Genomic DNA, 24,739 nt, shown 5'->3' with positions numbered 1-24,739 from the left:
GGAATTCCCTGAAAACTCCATGCAGCATTGTGTTTTACAGGAATACTGTAAAACCGGCAGTATAAATAACCTAGCAGATTGGTGAGCCCACTAGAGTCCTGGGACGGGGTAGGTGACCCATCAGGGTAGCGTATCAAAGTGGTTTGGGTTCACCGTTGCCTTTGATGTAACTGCAGCCTTAAATATTTTTCTGAGCGCGCCCAGAGCTGGGGCAACCCTACGGAGTGCGGCATCCACAGCCCGTGGAGGGAGAGAGATGGTTGAAAGCACTGAGCCAGGTAACCAGACCTGCTCATGCGAGGCCAGGCCAAGTGCAAAACTGGTGCCTTCAGCTGGGAGGCCAATAAATGCAGCAAACCACTTTAAAACTGGAATCCAGTTTTAAGCTAAACATCAATAGAAATAATAGCTTGGGAGAAAAAAATGATATGATAAAGTCATTAAGAGAGCTTCGTCCTAAACTAATCCTTGAGAAATGATCCACAAAAATTGTCACTGAAGAAAGAGCGTGGTTGTGGACCTAATAAATTATGGTTAATGCCTTGGATTTTCTTCCTCTAAATATGCCCAGATTCCTTTAGCAGGTACATAATTGACGGTGAACTCTAAGCTCTCTAACCACCCACTTTGCCAATGTTGCAGCAGCGGTGTCTTATTGACGGTATTGTCATGGGAAAGTTGTCATATAGCTGCTACTTGACCTGTACCGGCACGGTGTATCTGGGAGTATCCTGCCGAATTTAGCTCCATGTTTTTCCTGCTGCTGTTTAACATGGTGCCTTCATGAGTAATTAACCTAGCTGATTCATTAAGTGCTTCAGGCTCAGTAATGCTGCTGACGAATCGCCCATTAAACGTGACCTAGCTGGTCCATCAAATGTGTGCCAGTGCAGGTTCAATAGTAAGACAATTACCAATTAAAGGCTGTAGTGAAACTTCATCGCTCCATACAGTTAAATGTGAGGTGGAATATGTTAGTGGTAGATAGTGGCAGAGGATGCAGAAAGAAGCCATATCAGTAGTTCCTCAATATTCTAGCAGGAAAGGGTATTACATCGGAGCACTAAGGCATACAGTCTTAGACTTAATTGACTCTCCGCTGAGTTGGTGGATTACAACTGGGCCAAATATTGGGCGGTGTAATTATCCCCAGTGCCTCACTCCCTTCAAAAGGGAAGAGAGAAATCAGCCAACCTTCCTGTTCCTGATCTCTATCCAGTCATCCACACCTGGGGAAACTTGGTGTGTGGACAGTGGGACAAAGGCAGAATCTGGCTCGGGTGTGATAATAACCTGGGCTGACGTGATGTGGGCTCCCCTCTAAAGGGTGGGCACTTGGGCAGTCTTTCACGAACCTGTATCTTGTGATGGCCTGGGGAAAAAATTGGAACGGTACAGTTATAAAGTGGCTGGTGTTTTATTCTGTAACCATCAAAATAGATTGTTGTATTAAAGTTTGAGGAACTGGGCTCAAATATTGAATAGATTTTTTTTATCAAAGCTTTTAACTAGGAAAATGAAGGCCATTTATAAAATGTACATCAATATTTTCATCTTCCTTAGTCATAGCCTGTGTGATCTATGGAGCTTATGTCTAAGTTCCACGAGGTCGCATCAGCCTAAGTGATCTTATTACTTTTCTAATGACCTATTTTCACTTTGCATTCTGAGCAGATGAAGATGGAGTTTCTCCAAAAGCCAGTAGCGCTGCTCCAAAGAAGTTGTCGCAGGCTGACTTGAAGGCGCTTACAGAAGGAGAGGAAGATCTTGTTGAAGATTTGGAGTTCTCTGACGAAGACTAATGGAATAGGTGTATATGAATCCTCGATCTGATGGAAGTTCTGTGCTTGGTGTTACTGTCCTAACGCATTGTTGCTGACTGCTGTTTGGATAACTCTGAACTGCCAAAACCCCTTTTAAGGAGAAAATCCTGAGAAAAACCATTAACAGACAAAATGGTGAAACCATTAGTGATCACCTCCCTATGTCATCTTCAACCGTGTGTTTCCTTAATTTTACATAGGCAGAACCAACTAACTACAACCTTTTGATGCTTTACAATAATCATGTTGGTAACAGCCCAGCAACAGAAATTGGCCAAGTCTGTAGCCATTGGAATTACAATCAAGAATTCCTGATCCAACAGAATCATCTGGAGGAGTTGATGCTGATCCATAGGAAGTTGTCCTTGTAATGACAAGACTGTGGCACATGAGCCAATCCGGTAAAGCCTGGACAGCTGGTCCTGATCTACAATCTTCAACCTTTCGCCCGCAATTTTAATTCAATATTGTTCTGCCTGTCCAGGGCGACCTATGTGCTTAAAGTCCATGTTTACCCTGTTATTTCCAAATAATTCTTAGTTATTTTATATCTGAATAAATAATTGGTGAGACAGTTTTACATTGCTTTCAAGGAATTTTGAGTCATCATTTTATTCGGACTTCTGATCAGTCTGCCAGTGCTTGTGCATGTCACCAGGCATGGTGACAGCAGTTGCTCCATGTGGTTGAGCTAAGGCCTAACTAGCAGAGTGGTAGTTGGCGCTACAGCTGGGTTTGATGTTTCTCTGCCAGCGGGAAAACGAACCAGGATTTCAGCTCCTTGTTGCTGTCCAGTGACCCAGCTGAAAATTGCCTGGTGTAGGTTTTCGGTGAGAACACGCCATAGTTCTGTTAACAGGCCTTCGACAGTCATACAGCCTGTCGACACTCACAGTACAGGCCTAGGCACAAGTATTGGCTTTCTTTGGGGGCGGGGGGTGGCGGGGGGCGGTTTGTGTGCTAAGCAGGGGGGAGAGAGAAAATTGGCGGGGGTGGGGGGGGGATATCGCCTTGTACTTCTCCTTTAAATGTTTATTTGCTTTTCCTGTCCAGCTGATGCTTTAAGAAACAATCATTGTGAAATCAGAAATCGGCCAATCACGGCCACTGGAATTAAAGATAAAGAGAATCTGTTTTCTCTGGTGAGAGCGTCTGAAACAGAAGCGCATAATCTTAAAATTGGAGCCGCGCTATTTCGGGAGCAACAGCCGGATGCAGTTCTTCACACAAAGGGTTGTGGAAATCTGGAGCTCCGTTCTCCACCGCACCGCGCCCCCTCCCCGTCCCAAAGGCTGAGGGCACTTGGGGTCAGATGAGACTGAGAGCGATAGATTTTTGTTAGGTAGGGGTACCGAGGCATATGGATCAATGGCAGATAAATAAGGTTGAGGTACAAATCAATACAAATCAACCTTGATCTAATTGAATGGTGGAACAGGCTCAAAGGACTGGATCGCCTATTCCGATTGCTAAGAATCCAGAAACCATTATCAGGTTTGGAAGGTTGACTAATTATGATATTTTTAAGCAGCTGAATTAGATTTGATACCACGTTTAGCAATGTGTGAATGGTAATTCAGTTCCTTCATCCTGTTGGGGCCTGACAGGGTAATCCCATTGTTCTTTAGCGTACACAGTCCTGGGAGTGGGTAGGACAGTGCGCTAAACTACAGTGGGAACTTCCAAAAACCCACATTCAAAATGCAGCTGATGAGCTAACCAGTACTGAAATCCACTAGCAATTAATGTGTATTTGACGTTTTATTGGTAGAATGATGACTATTATACAGCCAGCATAACCATTTAAAGATTAGATTTACTATCTAGTGATATGATAAAGAAGGGGTATTATCATTGAGACTTTGTTTTTTATTTGTTCGTGGGTTCTGAGCATTGCTTTATCCTGAGATATATAATTATGATGAGATGTATAATGTACTAAATGAAAGGCAAAATATTACTTTGTTAGTGAACAAAAAGAACATCAGTTTATATTAGTGAAAAATAAATTTAAAACCAGTTTCCCAGAAATCAATTCTTCGCTCGAAGAGGGCTAACTATTTGGAATGATCCATTGGGTCAGGTGAAGAAGGAGCTTGCATTTGAACCAGGAGAACTCCCTTCGCTTGATGCCATCTGGGAAGGAGTATCTGGCTTCAGTTTTACCTTCTCTTTTGAAAGATGGCATCTCCATCAATGCACTTAAGTGACTTAAGATGGTGCTTACATTGAGACCCACGAATCTTGCACTGAGAAGTTAGTTGTGTCAACTGAGCAAAACCAACACTGTGGCTGATTAGAATGAAAGCCGCTGAGAGGATGTCAGGATCTGTTTGGATGTTTGTTGGGGTGTGTTGGATTCTAAGCTAAGGTAAGTTGGTCTCTAAGTGAGATGAGCTGAAATATTAGAGGGTGAGCTCAATGGGCCAAGTAACTATCTATCCTTGACTGACCCTTTGGTGTTTGCTTGCATTCTTGAAAAGATGGGCGTTCATTATTGTTTGGCAGTGGATAAAGGAGTCGTGATATGGCAGGGGCGGGGAGAGGTGGTGCATCACACACGATGGCTGGATTGCAGTTTGTTTTTGTATCACTTCAAAATGTTGGTGTTCCTCACTGAGATGCCGCCTGACTGAAGAACAGGAGTCGTCCATAGAGGAAAGGAAGAGTAGAGGAAAGGAAGACTTGAAACCCGTCAAAGCTCCCCGATTCCATTGAACTTTGCATCTTCGTAGGAAGTAAATGGCAGGTTGTTATTCCCCTTTGTTGTTAGCTATTGCTAATTATGTTAAATTTGACACTGAGTAAGCTAGTTCACATGAGGTTTAATTGCTTCGTTTTAATTGTGAGACATTGTGGATAAGGAGGCTTTGCTTGCTGCACTTTGACTTCACTGGTTAACCATCAGCTTTGAGTTCCACAACTGGACACACAGCTCCCTCACTCCAGCCCTAACCTTGCTCTAAGGCCCTGATCTCCCTCGGGCCCTAATTTTTTTTTTATATATAACTGTTCTGTCTAATTTTGGCTGACGTTGATTGTATTCATTCTGCTCCAAGCACACACCCTGGAGCTGTGTTGTAGGAAACAGTTGCAGGTTTGTTTGCCACACAGAAAAAACATTTATCCCAGCTTCAAGGGCAGAATTAGTTTTAACAAAAGACACTGAATATTCATTTGGAATGTCAGGATGCTTTTTCTTCTTTTCCCGAAGGGAACGGTTCCACAGCTAACCGTAACTCTCCAGTACCTGGCCTGAGATGCCATACTCCATGTATCTGGGGTAGGCAGTTGGATATCCGCTGGGCATCACTGGAGAGGTGGTTTTGAATGGGCCCTTGCAGTACAAAGGGGCAGCACAGTTGACAGGACCCCGTTAACCTCACCCAATGTCAGTGTCACCATTCGAACTCTCTCCCAAATCTATTTGTGCTCACAGCAAAAGGCAACTTCCATAAGCAGACACCCCCCCCCCCAGAATCCCAAACGTTACATCTTTTACGCATGCTGTAAATAGTCATATGATTGGTTGACTGGTGCAATGCTAGGGGTTCTGTCACAACTGAATCCATAAAAGTCTATGAGCCCAAAATTCTGATCTGGAACTGAGATGAATTGCCTCACAGTTCACCAGAAAGTGGGTACTTTTGGTTCTGCCAGGGCTCCATGATGTATTTTTCCATTCTGCCATTTTCAGGTGGGAGGGGAAGCCATGAACCACCAGCCCTTTTTCCCCTCCCATGCCAAGGCCTATCTGCGAATTCCGCTCGTTAACACTTTCCATAGGCCTCAGTGGAATCCTACACCGGTCAATAAACCTCAATGCATTTATTGGGCCTTGCGACTTGTCCCACTGCGAGAAGAACCAAATAAGAGACTTGTATTTGGGGCCTTGCTGGTCGAGTCTGCGATTGTTTCAGGTTGGATGGCACAGATGTGCACTTGTGGGGGAAGCCGGCCTACCTCCAGTACGTCCCGGAGTTCAGGACAGTGTCTGTGTTCTGGGGCTGGGGTAGGCAGGGGCATGACATGGAGCAGGTCCATGGGAATTTCAAGCTCCATATATTTTTATATATTCATGAGATGTCTCTGATCACTTTACATGTGGCTATTGCTAACACATTGACAATACCTATAACTCCCTGTGAAGCAAAATATACTTCAAAGGCAACAAACTACTTAGTTTATCCCAAAATCAATCAAACTAAGTGAAAGTGCTTGTTAGCACCAGCATTAGTGCTAAGGTTTCATGTCTTGGTGGAGCTCGGGAGGCTGTTACATTAATATGATAAACTTGGTTCATCTGTGGAAAACAGAAAACAGCTTCTGTTATCCTGCCTCTCAGTTTCCAACCTCAATGGGCACCAGGAGAAGATTGCAGGGAACACACTCCCAGTGCATTGTTTCTTTTCTCTCTCTCTCTCTCGTATCACTGCACTGCAACCTGTGTGGGTGGATAGAGGTGATAGAGAAAGCCTGTCTGTAATCGATAATAACAGTAAATATAATCTTTACGCCACAGGCACTGGTCCAGCTCTGGTTTACTAAGTTAGTTAGTGACATGTTTGCATCTCTCGGATTTTGCATTTCAGGGAGGCGCGGGTTAGAAATTCAATGACGTCTTGTTTTAAATTAGCTGAAAGGAGTTCACAGTCCTGAAGAAATTTGTGCAGGGAAAGGAGCACAGAAAGAGAGAAACCTTAAAACAGACAGAGCTTTCGAAAACAAAACGAGAGAGCCGGCATAGTTCCATTTTCCAATGAAACCACACAACGAAACGCTAAGTTGTACTGTTTTTTTGGGGGGCTTTATTTCACTAAAAGTGAAAGACAAGAAGGAAAGCAAATTAACAAATAGGCTAAAATTATCTTACAAATCACCATCTCCTCATTGTTTACAGCTGCAAAACATTAAATGATAGTTTGACACAGTGTGGTCAAAACCAGCTAAAGGAACAACAACTTTTTAAATTTTTTTTAATTATTCTTATACCACCCTTTCAGGGCTGAATATTACCATATATATAGTGCTAAACATATTCGACCTACCAACAGAATTTCCATAAATAACGTAAATATTCATTATGTTGATTGCTTAAAAGCAGCAATTAAGGTTTGGATAGCATGAAAAAGGATGAGAAACTTCCCCTAGCAGTTTACATTTCTTTTCCCTCTTTCCCACCCACCCCAAAAAATTCAAAAAACGTGCAACTACACAACAACAGAAAAAAAAAACCAAAATAAGTACCGAAATTTTTTTCATAACTAGCTTTGCTTGTACAATTTGCCGTCCAGGTATTGAATAGCTATTTCCTTCGAACTGGTCATTTTAAAACCACCTTCTAAACTCCCAATACCTGTGCAGTCGCGGTCCTGTCAGGCTTGTGTGTGAGTGCGCGAGAGTAGTGATTAAACCTCTACAGTGAGGCACTTTTAAACTGTGTCCTATAGGCAAAAAAAAAAAATTTGTTGTACCATTGAGAAATGTATTGTAAACACAGACCAACAACCCATCATCTTTGGTTTAGCACTGGACAATGCATAGACACTAGCATAACATATGAGTTCCTTGTCAAATGTTTAATCCCAGGTCTGTGATAGAAACCTTTTTGGTACATGTGCAGGGTTCTGTTATTTTCTCCCTCTCTCCTCCTTTACCTCACTTCCTTGCAGCAAAAAAAGGGTTTGGCTCAATTTCCTTCGACTTGAAGCAGAAACTGAGCCCGTTTTTTTTTTTGTGTTGGCAAGTTGTGCCAACCTCGCCAACTTCGCCATTCAACCAACATCCTGTCTCTTTGTATTTTTCTTCCATCGGCTTTTAGGTTCTGTTTTCTGCTGCTTTTCAATCGCTTTCTAGGATAAACACGAGTCTTGAAGAAAAAGCAAAGGAATGAGTCTTTTGTTAAAATGTATTTTGAAAGCCGGAGTGTGTGTGTCTTGTTTTTTTTTAGGGAAATGCAGTCAACCAATGAAGTTGGCGCTCCTATAAATACTTTGGTTTCAAATAACAGCAACTCCACTCTCTCTCTCTCTTTCTTGAGCGAATGTCTGGTTCAAGACTGTGGTTTGGAGAGGTCACCGATTCCCATTGTCGTGGCGTTGCCGTTTTCTTGCTTCGGTGAGATGCGGCTGACTTGGATGCTGCCATACGGCGAGGCAACGCTGCCGGTGGAGGAGGGGCGGTTCTCAATTGGAGGAAGGTCCCTCTCAGGTGGCCTTAGTGCGGCAGGCGGGAGCGGCAGTGCCAGTGGGAAACTGGCCATGTACAACACTCGGCCAATTCTTTTGGCAACCTGCAACAGAAATTCAAAGTGAAATGCAAATTCCAGTTTTCCGCCATTATTCTGCGGCTGGTTCAAAACTACCATGGCAAAAGAGCTCGGCATTTCATGCTCATAAGAACAGAAGACTGCCGTTCAGCCCCTTGAGCTTGTTCCATTCAACTAGATCCTGGGCTGATCTGCATCTTAACTCCATTTATCTGCCTTAGAGGTCTTACAGTTGGTCTCATTGTCCTTACATTGGGAGTGGGAAGGAAAACGTAGGAATAAGGGTAGGCCATTCGGCCCATCGAGCCTGTGTTCCGCCATTCAATTGGCTGATCATCTACCTCAACACCACTTTCCTGTGCTATCCCCATATCCCCCTAATGTCATTAATATCAGGAAATCTATCGATTCCTGCCTTGAACATGCTCAATGATTGAACTTCCACTGCCCTCCGGGGTAGAGTATTCCAAAGATTCACCACCCTCTTGAGTAAAGAAATTCCTCCTCATCTCAGTCTTAAATGGCCTGCCCCTTATCCTGAGACTCTGTCCCCTGGTACTGGACTCACCAGCCTATCCACATCTACCCTGTCACGTGTTGCAATTTCCCCTTTGCTATCTGGTTCGAAATACGGACATGTAAACACAGGATTGGTCTCAGGATAGAGCAAAAGATTGGAGTTGAGGCAGAAGATTAGCCATGATCGTATTGTATGGCAGAGTAGTGTCAGTGGGCCTATAGCCCACCCCTGCTCTTATTTCTTATGTTTCAGTTATGCCATGGCCCAATAGTTTGCTGACACTCTGGAGCTCAGGCAAGGTGGAAGATCTCCTCTGCTGATTATCTATATCTTAGTATCATGAACATTTCCTTATTCCAGCAAAATGGTAAAAGTGTTCCAAAAGAACAGAAGTATAATGTTGCCACTACACAATGACCAGAGGAATCTTCCTCCCACATAAAAAAATTTAGGTCTTTAAACCTTTCTTCCTTCATTGCAAGGAGGATGGAATATAAAAATAGTCTTGTTACAACTGCACAGGGCGTTGGTAAGACCACACCCTAGAGTACTGCATAGTTTTGGTCTGAGACATTGCACTGGAGGTAGTTCAGAGAAGGTTCACTAGGCTGATTCCTAGGATGAAGGGGTTGGCCTTATGAGGAAAGGTTGAGCAGGTTGGGCCCATAGGAATTTAGAAGAATAAGAGGTGATCTTATTGAAACATATAAGATTCTGAGGGGGCTTGACAGGGTAGATACTGAGAGGATGTTTCCTCTCATGGGCGACTCTAGAGCCAAGGGGCACAGTTTCAAAATAAGGGGTCTCCCATTTAAGATGGAGATGAGGAGGAATTTCTTCTCTGAGGGTGGTTGGAATTCTCTTCTACAGGGAGCTGCGGAGGCTGGGTCATTGAGTATATTCAAGGCTAAGTTTGATTCCCTTGCAGAGAAAAGAATCTGTCTAAGATTATGGGGGCAGGCAGGAAAGTGGAGTTAGGGCCACATTTAGATCAGCCATGATCTTACTGAATAGCGGTGCAGGTTCACGGGACTGAATGGCCCACTCCTTCTCCTACTTCATATGTCCTACGTTGATTAGTTTTCATGCAATGTCACAACTGCATTTTTGTGATCGCTACGTGCTGATACTCCCTCTAACCAAGCCCTGTCAACACCTACTGAATAGTGTATCATATTCCATGTCGCTGCAGAAATCCTCTGATCCAAGTTAACATTTATTCCAATGTTGTGTGGGGGGTGGGGTGGGGGGTGGAATTCAGAACAAGGGCAGGATGTTATGCTGGGTGTGCGGGCGCCACCCGACACGCCCGAGTGTGAAACGATGTGCGATGAGATCGGGCGTGCGTCCCGACATCATCGCGCAGTCTCGCAATATTTCGTTTGGCGGGCAGGCGCTGGAGTCAGCTGTACGCCTACCGGTAATTAAAAGGCCTATTAAGGCCATTAACAATCTTAAGTAAATTCAAATTTACGCTGCCCGTCCAACCTTAACGGTTGGCAGGGGGCAGGCGAAAAGGCCAAGCGGCCTTTACATTTTTAGGAAACCTCATCCACGAGCGGGATGAGGTTTCCTAAAGCAAATAAAGATTAAATAAAAACTTTATTTTTGAATTAAAAACATGTCCCAGCTCATGTGACAGAGTCACATGATGGGGACATATTAAATTTTTACCCTCTTCATTTTTTCCTTTTTACACGGCACTTCAATCTCCCTGAGACAGCTCTGTGCCTCAGGGAGATTGAAGCACTCTTTCTCGTGCATGCGCAAACTGCACACTAGGCCCGGCTCTCCCTCCTCCCCGCCGCCCGCACAGGTAACGCTCAGCACTGCCGCTCACGATCCACGCAGGGCAGGCCTTAACTGGCCCGCCTGCATGAAATCGCGGTGCGGTACCGATTGTGGGTGGCGGTCGGCTTCCTGACTCCCGCCAAGGGCAAAATTCTGCCCCAAGGGAACATCATCTTAAAATTAGAGCTTAGCCCATTCAAGAATGAAAAAAACTTGTCCCGCTCCAAGGGTGGCTGAAATCTGGAGATGTCTTGACCTTTCAAGCCTGTGACCAACAGAATTTTTCTTGGGTAGCAAGGGGTAGGTTCAAAGGTTAGTAAATGGGTATGAGGCACCTATCAATCATGATCCATTAGAAGGACAGAATAAACTCAAGGGGTTAAATGACCAACTCCTGTTCCTATGTTATGTGCTGTGGGGAAATGGCCGTTCGAAACTGGAGTGGCTTTGGCCAAACTCATTTCAAATAGGACCCCTGCACCCACCAGAGAATGGAGGCTTTGATCTCGAGTTGGATTTAAAAGGAGCTGTAACCCATTGTAGAAAACATCATGGGGGAAGTGGCTGATAAAATAAGTTTTATCACCCACTTCCCCCATGATATTTTCTACAATGGGTTACAACTCCTTTCACAATGGTGAAATTATTTTATGAAATATTGACAGTGATAAAATTTAATAAAATGGTCTAACCGTGTTAACTTTGTTAATGAGCATCAATCTATCCTTTGATTGATTACTTAAATATAAAAAGCATCAGATTAATTCTTCCAGGAGATTACATCTTGATTATTGTATTGGATGGTGATGCTTTGAATGCCTTTATTGTCTGAATTTTGTAGTTATTTAAAATGTTAGTATATAATTTCCTTCTAAATTTACCACATAATAATACTCTGCTATCACTGGTTTAGCCTGTAAGACAACCCCATCAGTCATTGCATCCCATGGGATGCAACTCATGGAAGAATGTTGACATGAGAATTAAACAATATTATAATGACAACTAAAATGAAGAGAGGGATCTGTGTCCATGTAGTGACTGATGAAGGGGCATCAAGCAATAATATTTGAGCACCTTGAACTAGTTGCGACAGTTGTACAGGTGTAAAAGTCACACCCAGCACACCTGAATGAGGGTCATAGAATCCCTCAAGAAGGTTGAATCAATTAACGTGATATTAGTCTGGGAATGAGTTAAGAGTTCATTTCAAATGACCAACAGTAAATGTCCCGATGGAAGTTAGCAGAGCCAAAGACAACTCAGTAACATTGCCAATTGTACTGTGCATCTATCCCTGTGGGAGAAAGCAAATTGGATGGGCGTTGCGCAATTCTTGTGTAGTAATTACTATGTGTGGTGTCAGTTGTGTGCCTGTCTAATGGACAACAGTACAAAATGATTTGTTTCTTTACTGACATGAGATGACATGGAATCAAACTAGCAACAGACAAGCTTAGGACGGACAGCGGGATATCATTTTCCACGCAATGAAACAACTGGGGTGGCCCATGGAAGCAAATGCACTGGAATCACTTAAAAAAAAACAGTTGTAATAGCAGGGCTGTGCATCCTTTCTGGATGGATGGGCTGAATGGCCTCCTTTCATTTCCCCAACCATCCTGCGATCTGAGGACCCTCCCTCCGAGGGATTAATTGTGGCACTCAATGTGAAGTGTTGTGTGACTACACGAAACAATAGGAGGAAGACAAAAACTGGCTGCCTGGCATAAACCTCTTCACCCAACGAATGGTAAGAATGTGGAACCTGCTAACACAGGAAGTAGTTGAAGTGAATAGTGTTGGTGCATTTAAAGGGAAGCTAGACAAGCTTTCGGGAGAGAAGAGAATAGAGGGTTGCGATGGTGGATGTAGATGAGAAACGATGGGAGGGGGCTCAAGTGGAGCAGGAGCTCCAGCATGGACTGTTTGGGCCGAATGGCCTGCTTCTATGCTGTATATCCAATGTAATTCTATCTTAGGAAAGTGCCTGAGCCAGATAGGGCAAACTGGGGCCTGAGTGAACTCACTCTCGGTTATTTACTGATACCCAATTAGTGCCTGAGGCAGCAAAGGTCATCTAGCCCTGACTTCTTTAAGAAAACTAGAGACTTTGTTTTGATTGGTTGGTATGGTATGTTCATTATATCATAGGAGCCAATAAGAATGTGGGCTGCACATCATGTGCTCGGCCAGCTGGACCAATCAAAGATAAGATGTTACCTGTGCTCGTATTTTTAGTGCTGGTCCCAGCTTCAGACCCATGGTGTTCAGTAAGTGCTCCTCCGTTAACAAGGGTAATGTCTCTCCATCAATAGCCTGCTCTCGAAACACCTGCAAATTAAACACAAATGGTCATTGTCTGCTCACTGAGGACACGCACAGATAAAAGCTTCAACCCACTGCCAGTTTGCACAGTAGCTATTCAATCAGGAAAATGCGATACTACAGCTACTTAACTATGTAGTGAAATTGGTCAAAAGACCTATAAAAACCATAAATGGCCACTGGTTACGTAGCAACTCAATTAGGCAAAGGTTTCTAACACGCTTGCACATTTATAAAGTCCCAGCTTCATGTAGGAGCTGTTTCTTGTTAACGGTGTTATTTTTATTGTTATAATTTTATTATTTAATCAACATTTGAATTCTCAAAAATCATGGGATTTAAGCTAATTGGAGTCCAGTTGGGTGAAGTCAAAGCTTCACCAAATCTGTCTCTCCCCATGTTACTGTCTTAATAGTTTAAATGTTCAGGCTGTTGTGTTCCAATTTCAAGGCAGGGGCTATATTTCACTGGTTTACAATAAATTGCATGTCACTGGCCACATTTGTATAGTAGTTATGTTACTGGACTCATCCAGAGGCCGGGAGTAAGAATGCAGAGATGAGTTCAAATCCCTCCTTTGACAGTTTGTGATTTTGCGTTCAGTTTTAAACAAAATTAATTGAATCAAACCGGAATGTAAAGCTGATGTTGGTAAATGACCAAGCCGTGTGGAATTGTTGGAAGCACTAGCTGGATCACTAATAATAGGGAATAAACCCGCTCTTCTTACTCTACCTATAAGTAACTCCAATCCCACACGAGTGTGGCTGACTCTTAGCTGCCCTCTGGAAATGGTCCAGGGCACCATTCAGTTGTCACCACCACCTTATTGAGGACAAATAAGGATGAGCAATAAATGCTGACCTTGCTAGTGATACCCATACCTCAAGATTGAATGGGGGAGGTGGGGGGAGGAGAAAAGAAATAGACAGTTGCAGGTCTCCCAGCGGCTCATTGGTTAATGTGCTCTGAGCCGTGCTTTGATGGGGTGGACTATTCTGACTCCGCAGTGGCCTCAAAAGCCAACAGCACCCGCTTGCTCAATTGGGTCCTTCTGAAATGTTTTGTTTCTGTACTAGGAGGGTGAACCAGCTGGTTGGGCAGAAACTGCACCAGCTGACGAGGTTTGATGGTTTCTTAGGAGACTAATGTCTGAATCCTGATGCGGAAAAGTCTTCAAGTGGCCAGGGGGGACAAACTGATGATGAACTAAATCAGGAGGAAAGAGGTGTTGTTTGTGGGGATGACGTATTGAAGTAAACAGCCTTGAGAAGTCGAACTGCCTGCAGTTGTTAGGGTTTGACTCTGTTGTGAGGAGTTAACTCTGACTTTGACGGGCAGTCACATTCTTCAAAAAAAAATAGGGTAACATCACAACCTCTGCCAGAGCTTCCCACTTGCACCATTAATAAGCGATATCCTGTAGGTGTAGCATGTTATGTCCAGGTACAACCCCTGAGAATATGTTTAACTTTAACATAGATCCCCAACTATCACTTTTTGATAGTCTTTTGATCACTTTTAAACCAGTCCAAACCCATTAAAAGAAAAACGGATCTCATATTGCACCGTTCAGGTACCAGGGTGCCCTAAAGTCTCTCAGAAATATTTAACTATTTATTAAGTGTAGTCACTGCCGTAATGCAACAGCCACTCTGAACACAGAAATAAGTGGTGTTGGTTAAGGAAGGAATGTCAGTCAGGATACCTCCCCTAGTGGGTAACACAGGCGCACTGGGGAATGCTCTCCTGTGCCTGAGACTGAACTGCAATGTTGGACGTTTTAGAGAAGAGCTTCACCCTTCATCCAACTGTGGGAGTTGTTGACGCTGACACTGGGCACCCAGAATGGAATGTGATTCCGTCCCCAGCAGTCATGTCCGTCACTGTGATCAATAACAATATTCGCACTGTGACGCTGTTGAGTGGCAACAGCTTAAAATTGAACCTGAATGGCAACTTTATTCAGCGAGGAAGCTGCAACAGCTTTAAAGATCAGATCACTTACCTGGGTGTACTCCGCACAGCCGGAGAGACCACTAATGAAGTTACAGACATCGTCAACAGTCCATTTGCTAATGTCCTCCACCGTAGCACCATCCTCTCCATCCAGGAAGAGGCTTCCAATGCTGCCTGTTTTTGGAGGTGGAGAGTATAGATTGTCACTAAGAGTTGCTGGTGGCAGTTAGCAATATGAGTAAGATTTTATATTCACTCAAACACAAAGCTTCAAATATCCTCACATCATCAAGGCAACCAAGGTCAGTCCTTGAGCTGCTTCCATTCAATCAATCAATCGTGGGAAATCGAACATTCGATTTGGGTACTCATTGCTTCACAGGAGTAATTATACTGCAACAACAAAACCTGTAAGAGCTTTGGACAACTTCTGGTCACCACACTTTTAAGAAGGACGTAAGGGTCTTTGAGGGGGTGCAGAGGAGATTTACCAGAATGGTTCCAGAGATGACGGGTTTTAGCTACAAGGTCAAGTAAGAGAAAAGCTGGAGGCAAAGGAGACGGAGGTGAAATTCGATGGAGGTACACGATTATAACCGGTTTAGGTTAAGCTAGACCAAGTAAAACTGTTCCCATTAGCTTATGGTGCAAGGACTAGAGGGGCAGAGATTTAAGGCTTGGGCAAGTGATACGGAGAGGGAGGGATGTGGGAGGAACTTTATTATGCGGCAAGTGGTAATGACCTGGCCCTCGTTGCTGATGAGGGCGGTGGAAGTGGGGACAATGATTTCAAAAGGCACTTGAGGGGAATAAACTTGCAGGGCTCCAGGGGGAAAGGGGCCGACTGGTCCACTCTGCAGAGAGCTGGTATGGATTCGATGGGTGAAATGGCACCTCCTTCTGTGCCGTAATGACCCCTCATGCATTAACAGCCCAGCTGGGATCACAACCCCTTGCAACCACCTGAATAGCTCAACATATAAATACTATCCAGTTGTGGAATAAACTGCTGCTTGGTGATACAGAACTTGAAAACTGCTGAAAAGAGAGGCACGTTGTCAAAGCTTTTCATCTTGCACTCATCAGGGCAAACACAAGAAAACAGCCGTTGTTGCTGCCTCCTGTTCGCTGCCCCCATTCACCACGTCACTCACTATTTCACTCGGGGAGTGGCACAGTAAGCGGGGCAGCAATTGAGAGGGAGAGAGGGCACAATGGTTGGGAGTGGGACAGCGAGAGGATTGAGGGGAGAGGCGAGTGATGCAGTGAGTAAGGCAGTGAGCGGTTGGGAGTGGGGCCAGTGGGATCGGCAGGCATCCAAAACATTGTTCTTTGATGCAGGCAGCTACCTGCAGCTGTGGTAGCAGCAAATGCAGCCAATATAAAAAGGTGCAGAGCTTGTCCCAGAGATTAGCTGATCAAATCAAACAGCATGTTCCTTTGGTTATTCATTATACGCAGAGTACAGACCGTATTCAACCAGCCTACGCTTGCAAAACCCCAAATAAAATCTCCATTAGATGTGTTTCCAGATTGGACAGCACTCGCTGAACAATCCTGAGTGCGCTAATAGTTACACTAACAACCAATTTAAGATAATCAGTCAAGTTCGTAACATGGCTCATTTATATTTACAAAGGTGACATACATTCATACACAGATCCATTCTCTGCAAGCAAAGGGAATGTTTACTTGCAGGCTCCTGGGGGAAGGGGGGGCAGTGTGTGTTTGGGGAGGGGGGCGGCGTCCCTTATTCAGAGGCATTCAGTGCCTGAGCAAAGTCCCCAACATCGGGAAGGGGAGGGGCCCCCACTGAAAGCCTGCCCCTGCCCTTGCTGCCGATCCCCATATCCCCCCCTTCCTCCTGCCCTCACTCACCAGTGTCCTTTGCTGATCCTAGGCCTCTCCCCAGTGCATTGCCGGCAGCTGCCACCACACCCGTACTGGCGCTGTCGGCAATGAAGAGCTAACGGCCTCTGATTGGCTAGCAGCTCACAGGTACCAGGATTTCCGCACCAAGGCTCCTTGATCCCAGGGAAGGCCCGTTTCTAGGCACCTAATACCAGCAGGCCTTCCTCAACAGAGGCGATGCGAGGCTCTTGCCACCTCTCCTGCTGGTGGGTGAAATCCCTGTCACCTGTATTAAATACCGCCCTATGATTTCCCACCCAATGATAGCTCAAAGATTACTTCCCAACCCAATTTCTCCCCTTTTTCTACAGACGCAGGATTCTTGCTTGGGGTTGTGGTTCCATATGTAACAGCTACATGTTTTTTTAATTCATTTTATGGGACGCTGGCTGGGCCAGCATTTATTGCCCAACCCTAATTGCCCTTGAGAAGGTGGCGTTGAGTTGTCTTCTTGAACCGCTGCAGTCCATGTGGCGTAGGTACACCCACAGCGCTGTTGGGGAGGGAGTTCCAGGATTTTGACCCAGCGACAGTGAAGGAACAGCGATATATTTCCATAGTCAGGATGGTGAGTGGCTTGGGGGGGAACTTCCAGATGGCGGCGTTCTTCTGCCCTTGTCCTTCTAGATGGTAGCGGTTGTGGGTTTGGAAGGTGTTGTCTAAGGAGCCTTGGTGAGTTGCTGCAGTGCATCTTGTAGATGGTACACACACTGCTGCCACTGTGTATCAGTCACTCTAGTACCTTGTTCTTTGTCCACAGGCATAGATAATGAAAGTTGTCTAGCCATTTGACCAAGTTGGGCATCAGAGCCAACGAATACCCAAATAGACAGCAGTAACTATACAGTGATCAGGAGCTGATTTTTCTGTTTCTAGTCATGGGATGCTGGAGTTAATTAAAATCCCCTCCCCCACCCATCACTATCCAAACAGACAAGGAATAGGAACTCCCGTTTTCCCTGCCATGTTAACACACCTTTCCTCAGTGTGTTCCTCAACAGGAATTGGCTGATCAGAAACATCTGTTCCCAATTTTTCGGGCAAACCTCATCCTTTTTTTCACATTCATTTTATATTGGAGCGTACAACAATCATGGCCCACCTGGTTCCTAATGGATTCCTCTGGAGCCCTTCACTCGAAGGGTAGCAGAATCCACCCCACTAAGGGACGTGACCCATCTGTGAACTACCCGACTCTCCAGCTAGGAGCACCACCCCCCCCTCAAAATCAGCCCACATATATTCAGGAGTGGATAGCATAAAGGCCCAGCATCCACTTAAGCTGATTTTATACAAAGGTCAAGTTGTGTTTTGTTCTTTTAAAACAAAAATGGATACCACTATCACCGCAGGGGCCTGGGTTGAAGGAGATAATGAAAGGACAAAGCGCGGAAGGCAGGTTAACATGCATCATTAAAATGAATTGCTCGCTGATGCTCCCTGCGTTAATGACTCTGTCACAAATTATAATAATTTAGCTTGAGTATTGCTGAAAAGAGACATGTCTAAGCTTTCCGTCTTGGACTCATCAGGAATACTCACAAGAACAACAATACAAGGGGGAAAACAGCAGTTTATACTGTGTGTGAAGAGAGTGCTGGCATGTGGCATTGCCATGGAGAATGCACCACTGATGGTGGCTGACAGTTAACTGCCTAGCATTGTTTGAAATTTAAACCAGACAGCTTGACCCTGACTGGTCAAGGCATTGACCTGAGGAATGAGTCAGCGAATGGCTGTCACTTATTTTGTTTAGCTGAAACAGGCGCAATGTGGGTACATGTTCTTCCTGTCTGCAAAGAACAGTTCCACAAGCTACGAGAGTGGTCTTATTGGCAACCTTGTAAATAGGGCCTGAGCCATTTGCTCACCAGGCAAACTTGATGCTGATCTATGGCATCAAAGGCATCCTGCAGGATAATGGCTCCCCTGATCAGATCATTTCACACTGTATATCGCGCAAGCTCATGAACGGGCCTAAAGCCATCACTTTCAGCCCTGAAAATTGCCCGGTCTGCCTGAGCTTACCCTGGAAGGGCAAAGTATCTCAAAAAATTTGAGCAACAGGTGAAGCTAGCTGTTTCACGCTGCTACTAGGCAGTAGCAACACAAGTGGTGTTTGCCACTAACAGGATGCTGCCGTCAAGCCAAAAAGATGTTCTGCCTATCACACAAATGAGTAATATGGTTAATGAATTTCAGTGCCAGTGTGATGCTAGGTACGTAGGCGTACGTGCCAAAGACTGGCAGATCGTATCAAACAGCATGTCCCAGCGCTATTCACAACAGGCAGGGTACAGACTGTGCCCAACCAGCCCATTCTTGCAAAACTCAAAACGCTGTGTCCAACATTAGATGTGATTCCGCGATTGGACAGCATTTGCTAAGTAATCCTCAATGTGCTAAGAATTACACTGACAACCAATTTAAGATTGTCAGTCAGTATCGCAGTGTGGCACATTTACGTGTACTGGAAGCTACATATATTAATACACGGGGCCCTGTTCTTTGCAGACAGAAAGAACATGTACCCACATTGCGCCTGTTTCAGCTAAACAAAATAATTCACAGCCATTCACTGACTCATTCCTCAGGGCAATGCCTTGATCAATCAGGGTCAAGCTGCCTGGTTTAAATTTCAAACAATGCTCGGCAGTTAACTGTCAGTCACCATCAGCGGTGCATTCTCTATAGCAACACCACTTGCCAACCAATCAGCACTCTCTTCACATACAGTATAAATTGTTGTTTTCCCCTTGATATTTGTATTCTTGCGAGGGTCTTGATGAGTGCAAGACAAAAAGCTTAGGCATGGCTCTTTTTTTCAGCCATACTCAAGTTCTGTACTGCCGGGGACTAATTTAGCTTCTTCAAAAAGCTAGGCTGCTCCAATTCTTCAAGCGTGGCTGCCAACAGTGGGGGGGGAAAGGACATCAGAGGCACAAGAGACGAACGCAACAATTCTCGTAGGGCTGGAGGAGATGGATGGGGAGCCAGACCCTAAAGGGATTTGAACACGAGGATGAGACTTTTAAACGTGAAGGGTAACCGGAGCGAGAGTCCGTGTAGGCTAGCGAGTACAGGGTGAACGGTCAACAGGGACTTGCTGCAAGTTAGGATGCGAGCAGCAACCATGCACCAGGCTCAAGTTTATGGAAGATGGGAAACTGAGCAAGGGAGCACTGAATAGTCAAGCCTAGAGGTAACAAAAACATGGATGAGGGTTTCAGCAGCTGATGGGCTGAGACAGGGATGGCGACAGATGATTTGTTACAGAAAAGGGAGTAGAGGCTTTGTGATCTCCAGGCTCAGCTGGGGGTCAGATAGGACTCCAGGTTGCAAACGTTCTGCTTTAGCCACGGACAGTGGCCAGGGAGGGAAATGGAAGCGGTAGCTGAGGAATGGAGTATGTGGCAAAGGACAAAGACAAAGGCCGGGATATTCCGGGCCTGTCGTGGCAGGACCCGCCATGGGAGATTCAGTAGCCCAGCCAAAAGTCCCTTGACGTTCAGCGGGACCAGACGATCCCTGCAGCAGCGGCAGGATGGGAGTTCGGAAGGGCGGAAAATCCTGTCCAATGTCTTTCAGTCTTGCCGATATTTAATGGAAAATTATTTCGGCCCATCCAATACGTGAGACCGGAACCAGCAGCAGGACAAATCAGAGGCAGTTGATAGAGTTGGTAATAACGTAGAGCTGGATGTCAGTGTATAGATGGAGCCTGATGATGTTGAGATGAGAAATAGGGGTGGGGGGGGTGCCAAGGATAGATCCATGGAGACTCCAGAGGTAACAGTGCTTTGATCATACAGCTCTGCTGTGGTGAGCAAGCACCACATAGAGACCAGGTGCCTTGCTGTGAGGGAAACCTAGAAGAGAAATCACTTAGCCACCAATTCATAGTGTGAGGCTGATGCAAGGCCTGGGATCAGGCCTAGTGACATCGTCTCAATCGCAACTGTTGTGTAACCCAAGTGACATTTGATATCCTTCAAAAAAATACAGCAATCTCAGCTGTAAAGTGTTATCACTGACAAGAGGAAAGAGTGGGCGTTGGGGTGGTGCAGTTGGAGGCTGATATCAGCCAGGGTTCCTGCTCCTGATAACCACACAGTAATCCTTGCTGTAAAGTGCACGTGTGGGTGTCGTGCTTGGCTGCGATCCACCCACAGTCGAACATCTAGCCAATGTGTACATAAAGAACGGCCCCCTGAGCAAGGTCTGGAATACTCCCGGGGCCTGTGGAATTAATACTTCCAGTGTGAATCAGCACATTAAAGATCCTGGGGTTACAGGGAGTGGGGGTGGGTGGGGGGGGAAGATGAAAGCAGTGAACGCACGTCTTGAAGAAGTTCAACACCTAAATACTGCCGCCAAACATTAATGGGAGGACGACCCCTACTCATCGCAACCTATTAACTAGTCTCAGCTACTTTTTTGTGCACAAAGCTTTACAGGAACTGATGCCGCAGCGGCCCGGGGTTGCAGAAGCTCTCATATGGTTCAGTGAGCAGAGGAAGTAGAAGTGAAATCAATTCCTTCAGGCCAAATCCCCGCACATACGAAGCTACTTAGCCGTCTGCTGCCAGCGTGTGCGATCCTCAGGGATCTGACGAGGTCACCTTTGGCTTCAAAACCAGCCACTTCCTTATTCTGACTGCAGTCCAAGTATTTCCTTCCGGCACGCTGTTTATCAGCGAATGACTGAGTGAAGCGTTTTCATTAGGTTTGTTCCTTGTGGTTTTGGACCGATTCAACGTCCTGATTTTAAAGAGGAAAAGCCCGAAGAGCCGCGACAGATCGATGAGGGCCAGTTTAAATTCGTTGGTCCCTTTGGTCCTTTCGTTTACCAAGAGGCCTTTTTTTAAAAAAAAAAAAAAAATTGCTTTCCCATTGACAAGTCAGACAGGACACCTGTGAATTAGAAAGCTAAATGTGCATTTATGTCCTTGATAAAGCGTTTGATTCGAGGTCTAATCTGCCTTTGGCAGCTGTACAAAGCCTAGTTGTAGAAAGGACACATTGTATGGTTTCTCAATTACTGAGCAAGGCAGAGACACTGTACAACGTATTAAAGCGCGGGGATGCAGCAGAGTGGAGCAGGGAAGGGATATGTTTCATAAATGGCAATAAATGTAAATATAACGTGCTCCCTGCTGTCTCACTGGCCCAGTGCCAGAACACAATGTGGCGCTGAGAGAGAGATGCAGGCCAGAAAGTTCTGGGCCTGCACTGAATTAGCTGATCTCAGCGAGGCCTCGATAATTAGCCTTCAGCACCCCAGGGCCAGAGAGACCAAAATTAGCCAGGTGTCCTAGCGCTGATCGCTATCCAGACACGGTTGGAAAATGTGTGCCGGTGTGTGTGTGAGAGAGAGATAGACAGACAGACAGAGCACACAGGTTTGCTATTACGCCTGGCCATTGAACAGCTTGCCAACACTCAACTCTAGGCATGTTGCTGGCTGGACAAGAGCCATTTGGGGAAACACCCGACCAATTAATGTGCCTCCAGAAGAGGGGGGCGCTGAGGGGAGGGGGAACAAAATGGGAGATAACAACACACCCTCTACGCGACCTCTACCACCGAGCAGGACAAGGGCAGCAGACACATGGGAACACCGCCACCTGGAAGTTCCCCCTCCAAGCCATGCACCACCCTGACTTGGAAATATATCGCCATTCCTTCACTGTCGCTGGGTCAAAACGCCGGAACTCCCTCCCTAACAGCACCCGCGGGTGTATTGACTGCAGCGGTTCAAGAAGGCGGGGTAATCAGGAATGAACAATAAATGCTGGCCTTGCTTAGCGACACTCGCGTCGCATGAACGATTTTTTTTTTGGGTTTAAAAAAAAAAACAGGCAGTAAAGAGTTAACTTGCACGAGGAAGCAACTCGAGTCTCTGCAGTTTACTCCGCGGCTGAGAAGGACCTCATAAAGGTGACAGCAGCTTACGGTAAATCTCCTGACATTGCTTTTATTTTCTAACTTGTCCTGCTGTATGACCTGGGGGTGGTGGAAAAAAGTTCCTCAGCTTGAAGCAGTGAATCATATCCTCCTCCAGGGACCACAATACCATTCCTTCTCAATGACCTTAGCACATTTCCCACAAAGCTCTGCTCGCACTAACTTTTGGTTCAGTAGCCTGCAGCGTTGCTTTCCTGTGTGAGTGAATGAGCTGTGGATCCCGGAGGCAGTGGGTGCAGTTATTCTCTACCTCAGCCTCGCTCGACTACATAGGGAAAAAGACTCGGTTTGCACTTGCTCTTTCTGGGCTTTCGGCACCAAGTTGATTAGGTTTTTTATCCCCCCCCACCCCCCCCTTAAAAAAAAGACTTGCGCAAAGCACTTTCACAGAGGTCGATGGGATTATTTTTCTAAGCTATTCAGGGATGGCTAACCGGGGTCAAATGGCCAACTGAAGTACTCGCGCCAACAATCTGTTGTCCCCCCCCCCACTGTAAAACTTCCTTTTTTAAAACGAAAAAAAACTTCTCCTCAACAAAAGAAATAAGACCATTAAATTAAAACGCGATGGTTCAGAGTGTTGAAGGGGGGGGGGTGATTTATAAGTGAACTGCACAATTTAATAGTGAGGTTATGGGTCTCACTTCAGAATGCACTGAATTTGGGATTTCTAATGAGTTTGGAGAGTGAGGGGGGGGTGGGCTGAAAGGGTAGGTTTCTGGCAAATGTGTAGGACAATTGATGTCAGGCACCCCGTTTGGAGGTAGCTTTTTTTTAGTGTGCGGTGTCGTACAGGTACAGAACAAATTCATGCATCGCTTAGAGAGCAGTTACCCGAGCCTGCTGCTAAAGTAGAGGACAATTGATTTTTCGAAACAATAGATTCCTGTACGAATGCAGCTGTGTGGCATTTTTTTGTTTCAAACGGGAGTACAGTTCTGTGAGGAAAGTGTCGGCTGGAGGCTAAAAAAATCCCCCAACGAGGGTCAGCTTTTAGCATGTTTAGTTTTAAAGGGACCATCTCTTGGTTTTAGAAAAATCGTTGGGTCCAACAGGAAAGTTGAAGGTTGTGGCCGGCGAGAAGCTGGGGGGTTGAAGGAGAATCCAAAAATTGAAATGGAGGTGAAAATAGGATTGACGCTCCTTTGTTGCCTCACCATGCCAATGCAGGGGCCAGCGTGGTATACCAATGAATGGGCAAGAGACGCGTAGGTCTATCTTGCCTGCTGCATGCTCATAATGGCATCATGCTCACCCACATATCAGCAACACAAAGACCGGGTTCAATACCTAGTCTGTGCAGAGTTGGCTGATCGGAACCTGGGCAGTGAGTGGGCATTGATGGTCCCCAGCCAGGAAGGGGGAAGATGAGTTCCGGGCTGCAACTCCTGATGGTTATCCAGTGACTTGGATGTGGATTTCACTGTGAGTTATCTGCAACGACTCTGGAATAAGAAGGAAAATCCTTGGCCCCGGGCACCTCACTACCCAGTGATGTCCGCTGTAAAGTGCACGTACACGGACATATCGAGTTTGACTCACGGCGCCCTCACATCCTTGCCAACAAAGCCCGTGTGGGTAACAGAGCCACGCAGTGATGGACTGGAAGGTTGACGGTGCCCATGGAAGAGTTGATGCACTCAGGGCGTGACCTGTGGGGGGAAGGGTGGTTCCATTGGTGGAAACTAAAATAACTTTTTCATTTTGGCTGCAAAGCAAACTGCAGGTTTGGTGCTCTGAGGGGTCCAGTGAGACAAGTGATCAGTCAGCCCCATAGAGAGTTTGCATTTCAAAATGTTGCCTTCATTCTCCAAGCAACTGCATTGATTTACATCCCGAAACAGCCATCCTGCTTTGTCTGAATGGAGCTATGTTAACAGGATGGATTAAGTATTGACATTTTGCTAACACTGCTACTCCTTATTTTCACCTGTCACATTGCTTTTACCAGCAGAAGAAATATGATTGTGCGTAAAACTTGTCAAACTGGAAACTGCATTTTTGTTATAAATTTCATTATAACACAATGTTTAAAAGCATTTAACCAGGTCTCACAAAGTATTTACAAGTATTGAGTTCCCTTCTCTAACCCCAATCATGACTCGCATCAATTTCTATTGATCAATAGCCACATCGAAAGTTAACATTTTACTCATCCTCCCCTCCCCGACT

At 45.4% G+C, this 24,739-nt stretch overlaps 2 protein-coding genes across 10 annotated transcripts in view; one reads left to right on the top strand and one right to left on the bottom strand.

Moving 5' to 3' along the window:
• noc2l (NOC2-like nucleolar associated transcriptional repressor) overlaps positions 1-2,400 on the top strand; it is a 165,941-nt gene extending 163,541 nt beyond the window's left edge. The window contains exon 19 of the mRNA XM_078557858.1: positions 1,675-2,400. Within this exon, the coding sequence (XP_078413984.1) occupies positions 1,675-1,802 (128 nt within the window). The 3' untranslated portion in view covers positions 1,803-2,400. The remainder of the gene's footprint in view (positions 1-1,674) is intronic.
• Positions 2,401-6,609: 4,209 nt separating this feature from the next.
• The window catches only part of samd11 (sterile alpha motif domain containing 11), a 235,482-nt gene continuing 217,352 nt past the window's right edge, over positions 6,610-24,739 (bottom strand). For all 9 annotated transcript variants that reach the window (XM_078557849.1, XM_078557851.1, XM_078557850.1 and 6 more), the window contains 3 exons: positions 14,739-14,863; positions 12,626-12,736; positions 6,610-8,115 (listed from right to left, as the gene is read on the bottom strand). In XM_078557849.1, coding sequence (XP_078413975.1) covers positions 7,876-8,115; positions 12,626-12,736; positions 14,739-14,863 — 476 coding nt within the window. In that variant the 3' untranslated portion in view covers positions 6,610-7,875. The remainder of the gene's footprint in view (positions 8,116-12,625; positions 12,737-14,738; positions 14,864-24,739) is intronic.

This window comes from Cetorhinus maximus, chromosome 15, assembly GCF_964194155.1.
Source record: "Cetorhinus maximus chromosome 15, sCetMax3.hap1.1, whole genome shotgun sequence".
Classification (NCBI taxonomy): domain Eukaryota; kingdom Metazoa; phylum Chordata; class Chondrichthyes; order Lamniformes; family Cetorhinidae; genus Cetorhinus; species Cetorhinus maximus.
This window is presented reverse-complemented; position numbering and strand designations above follow the sequence as displayed.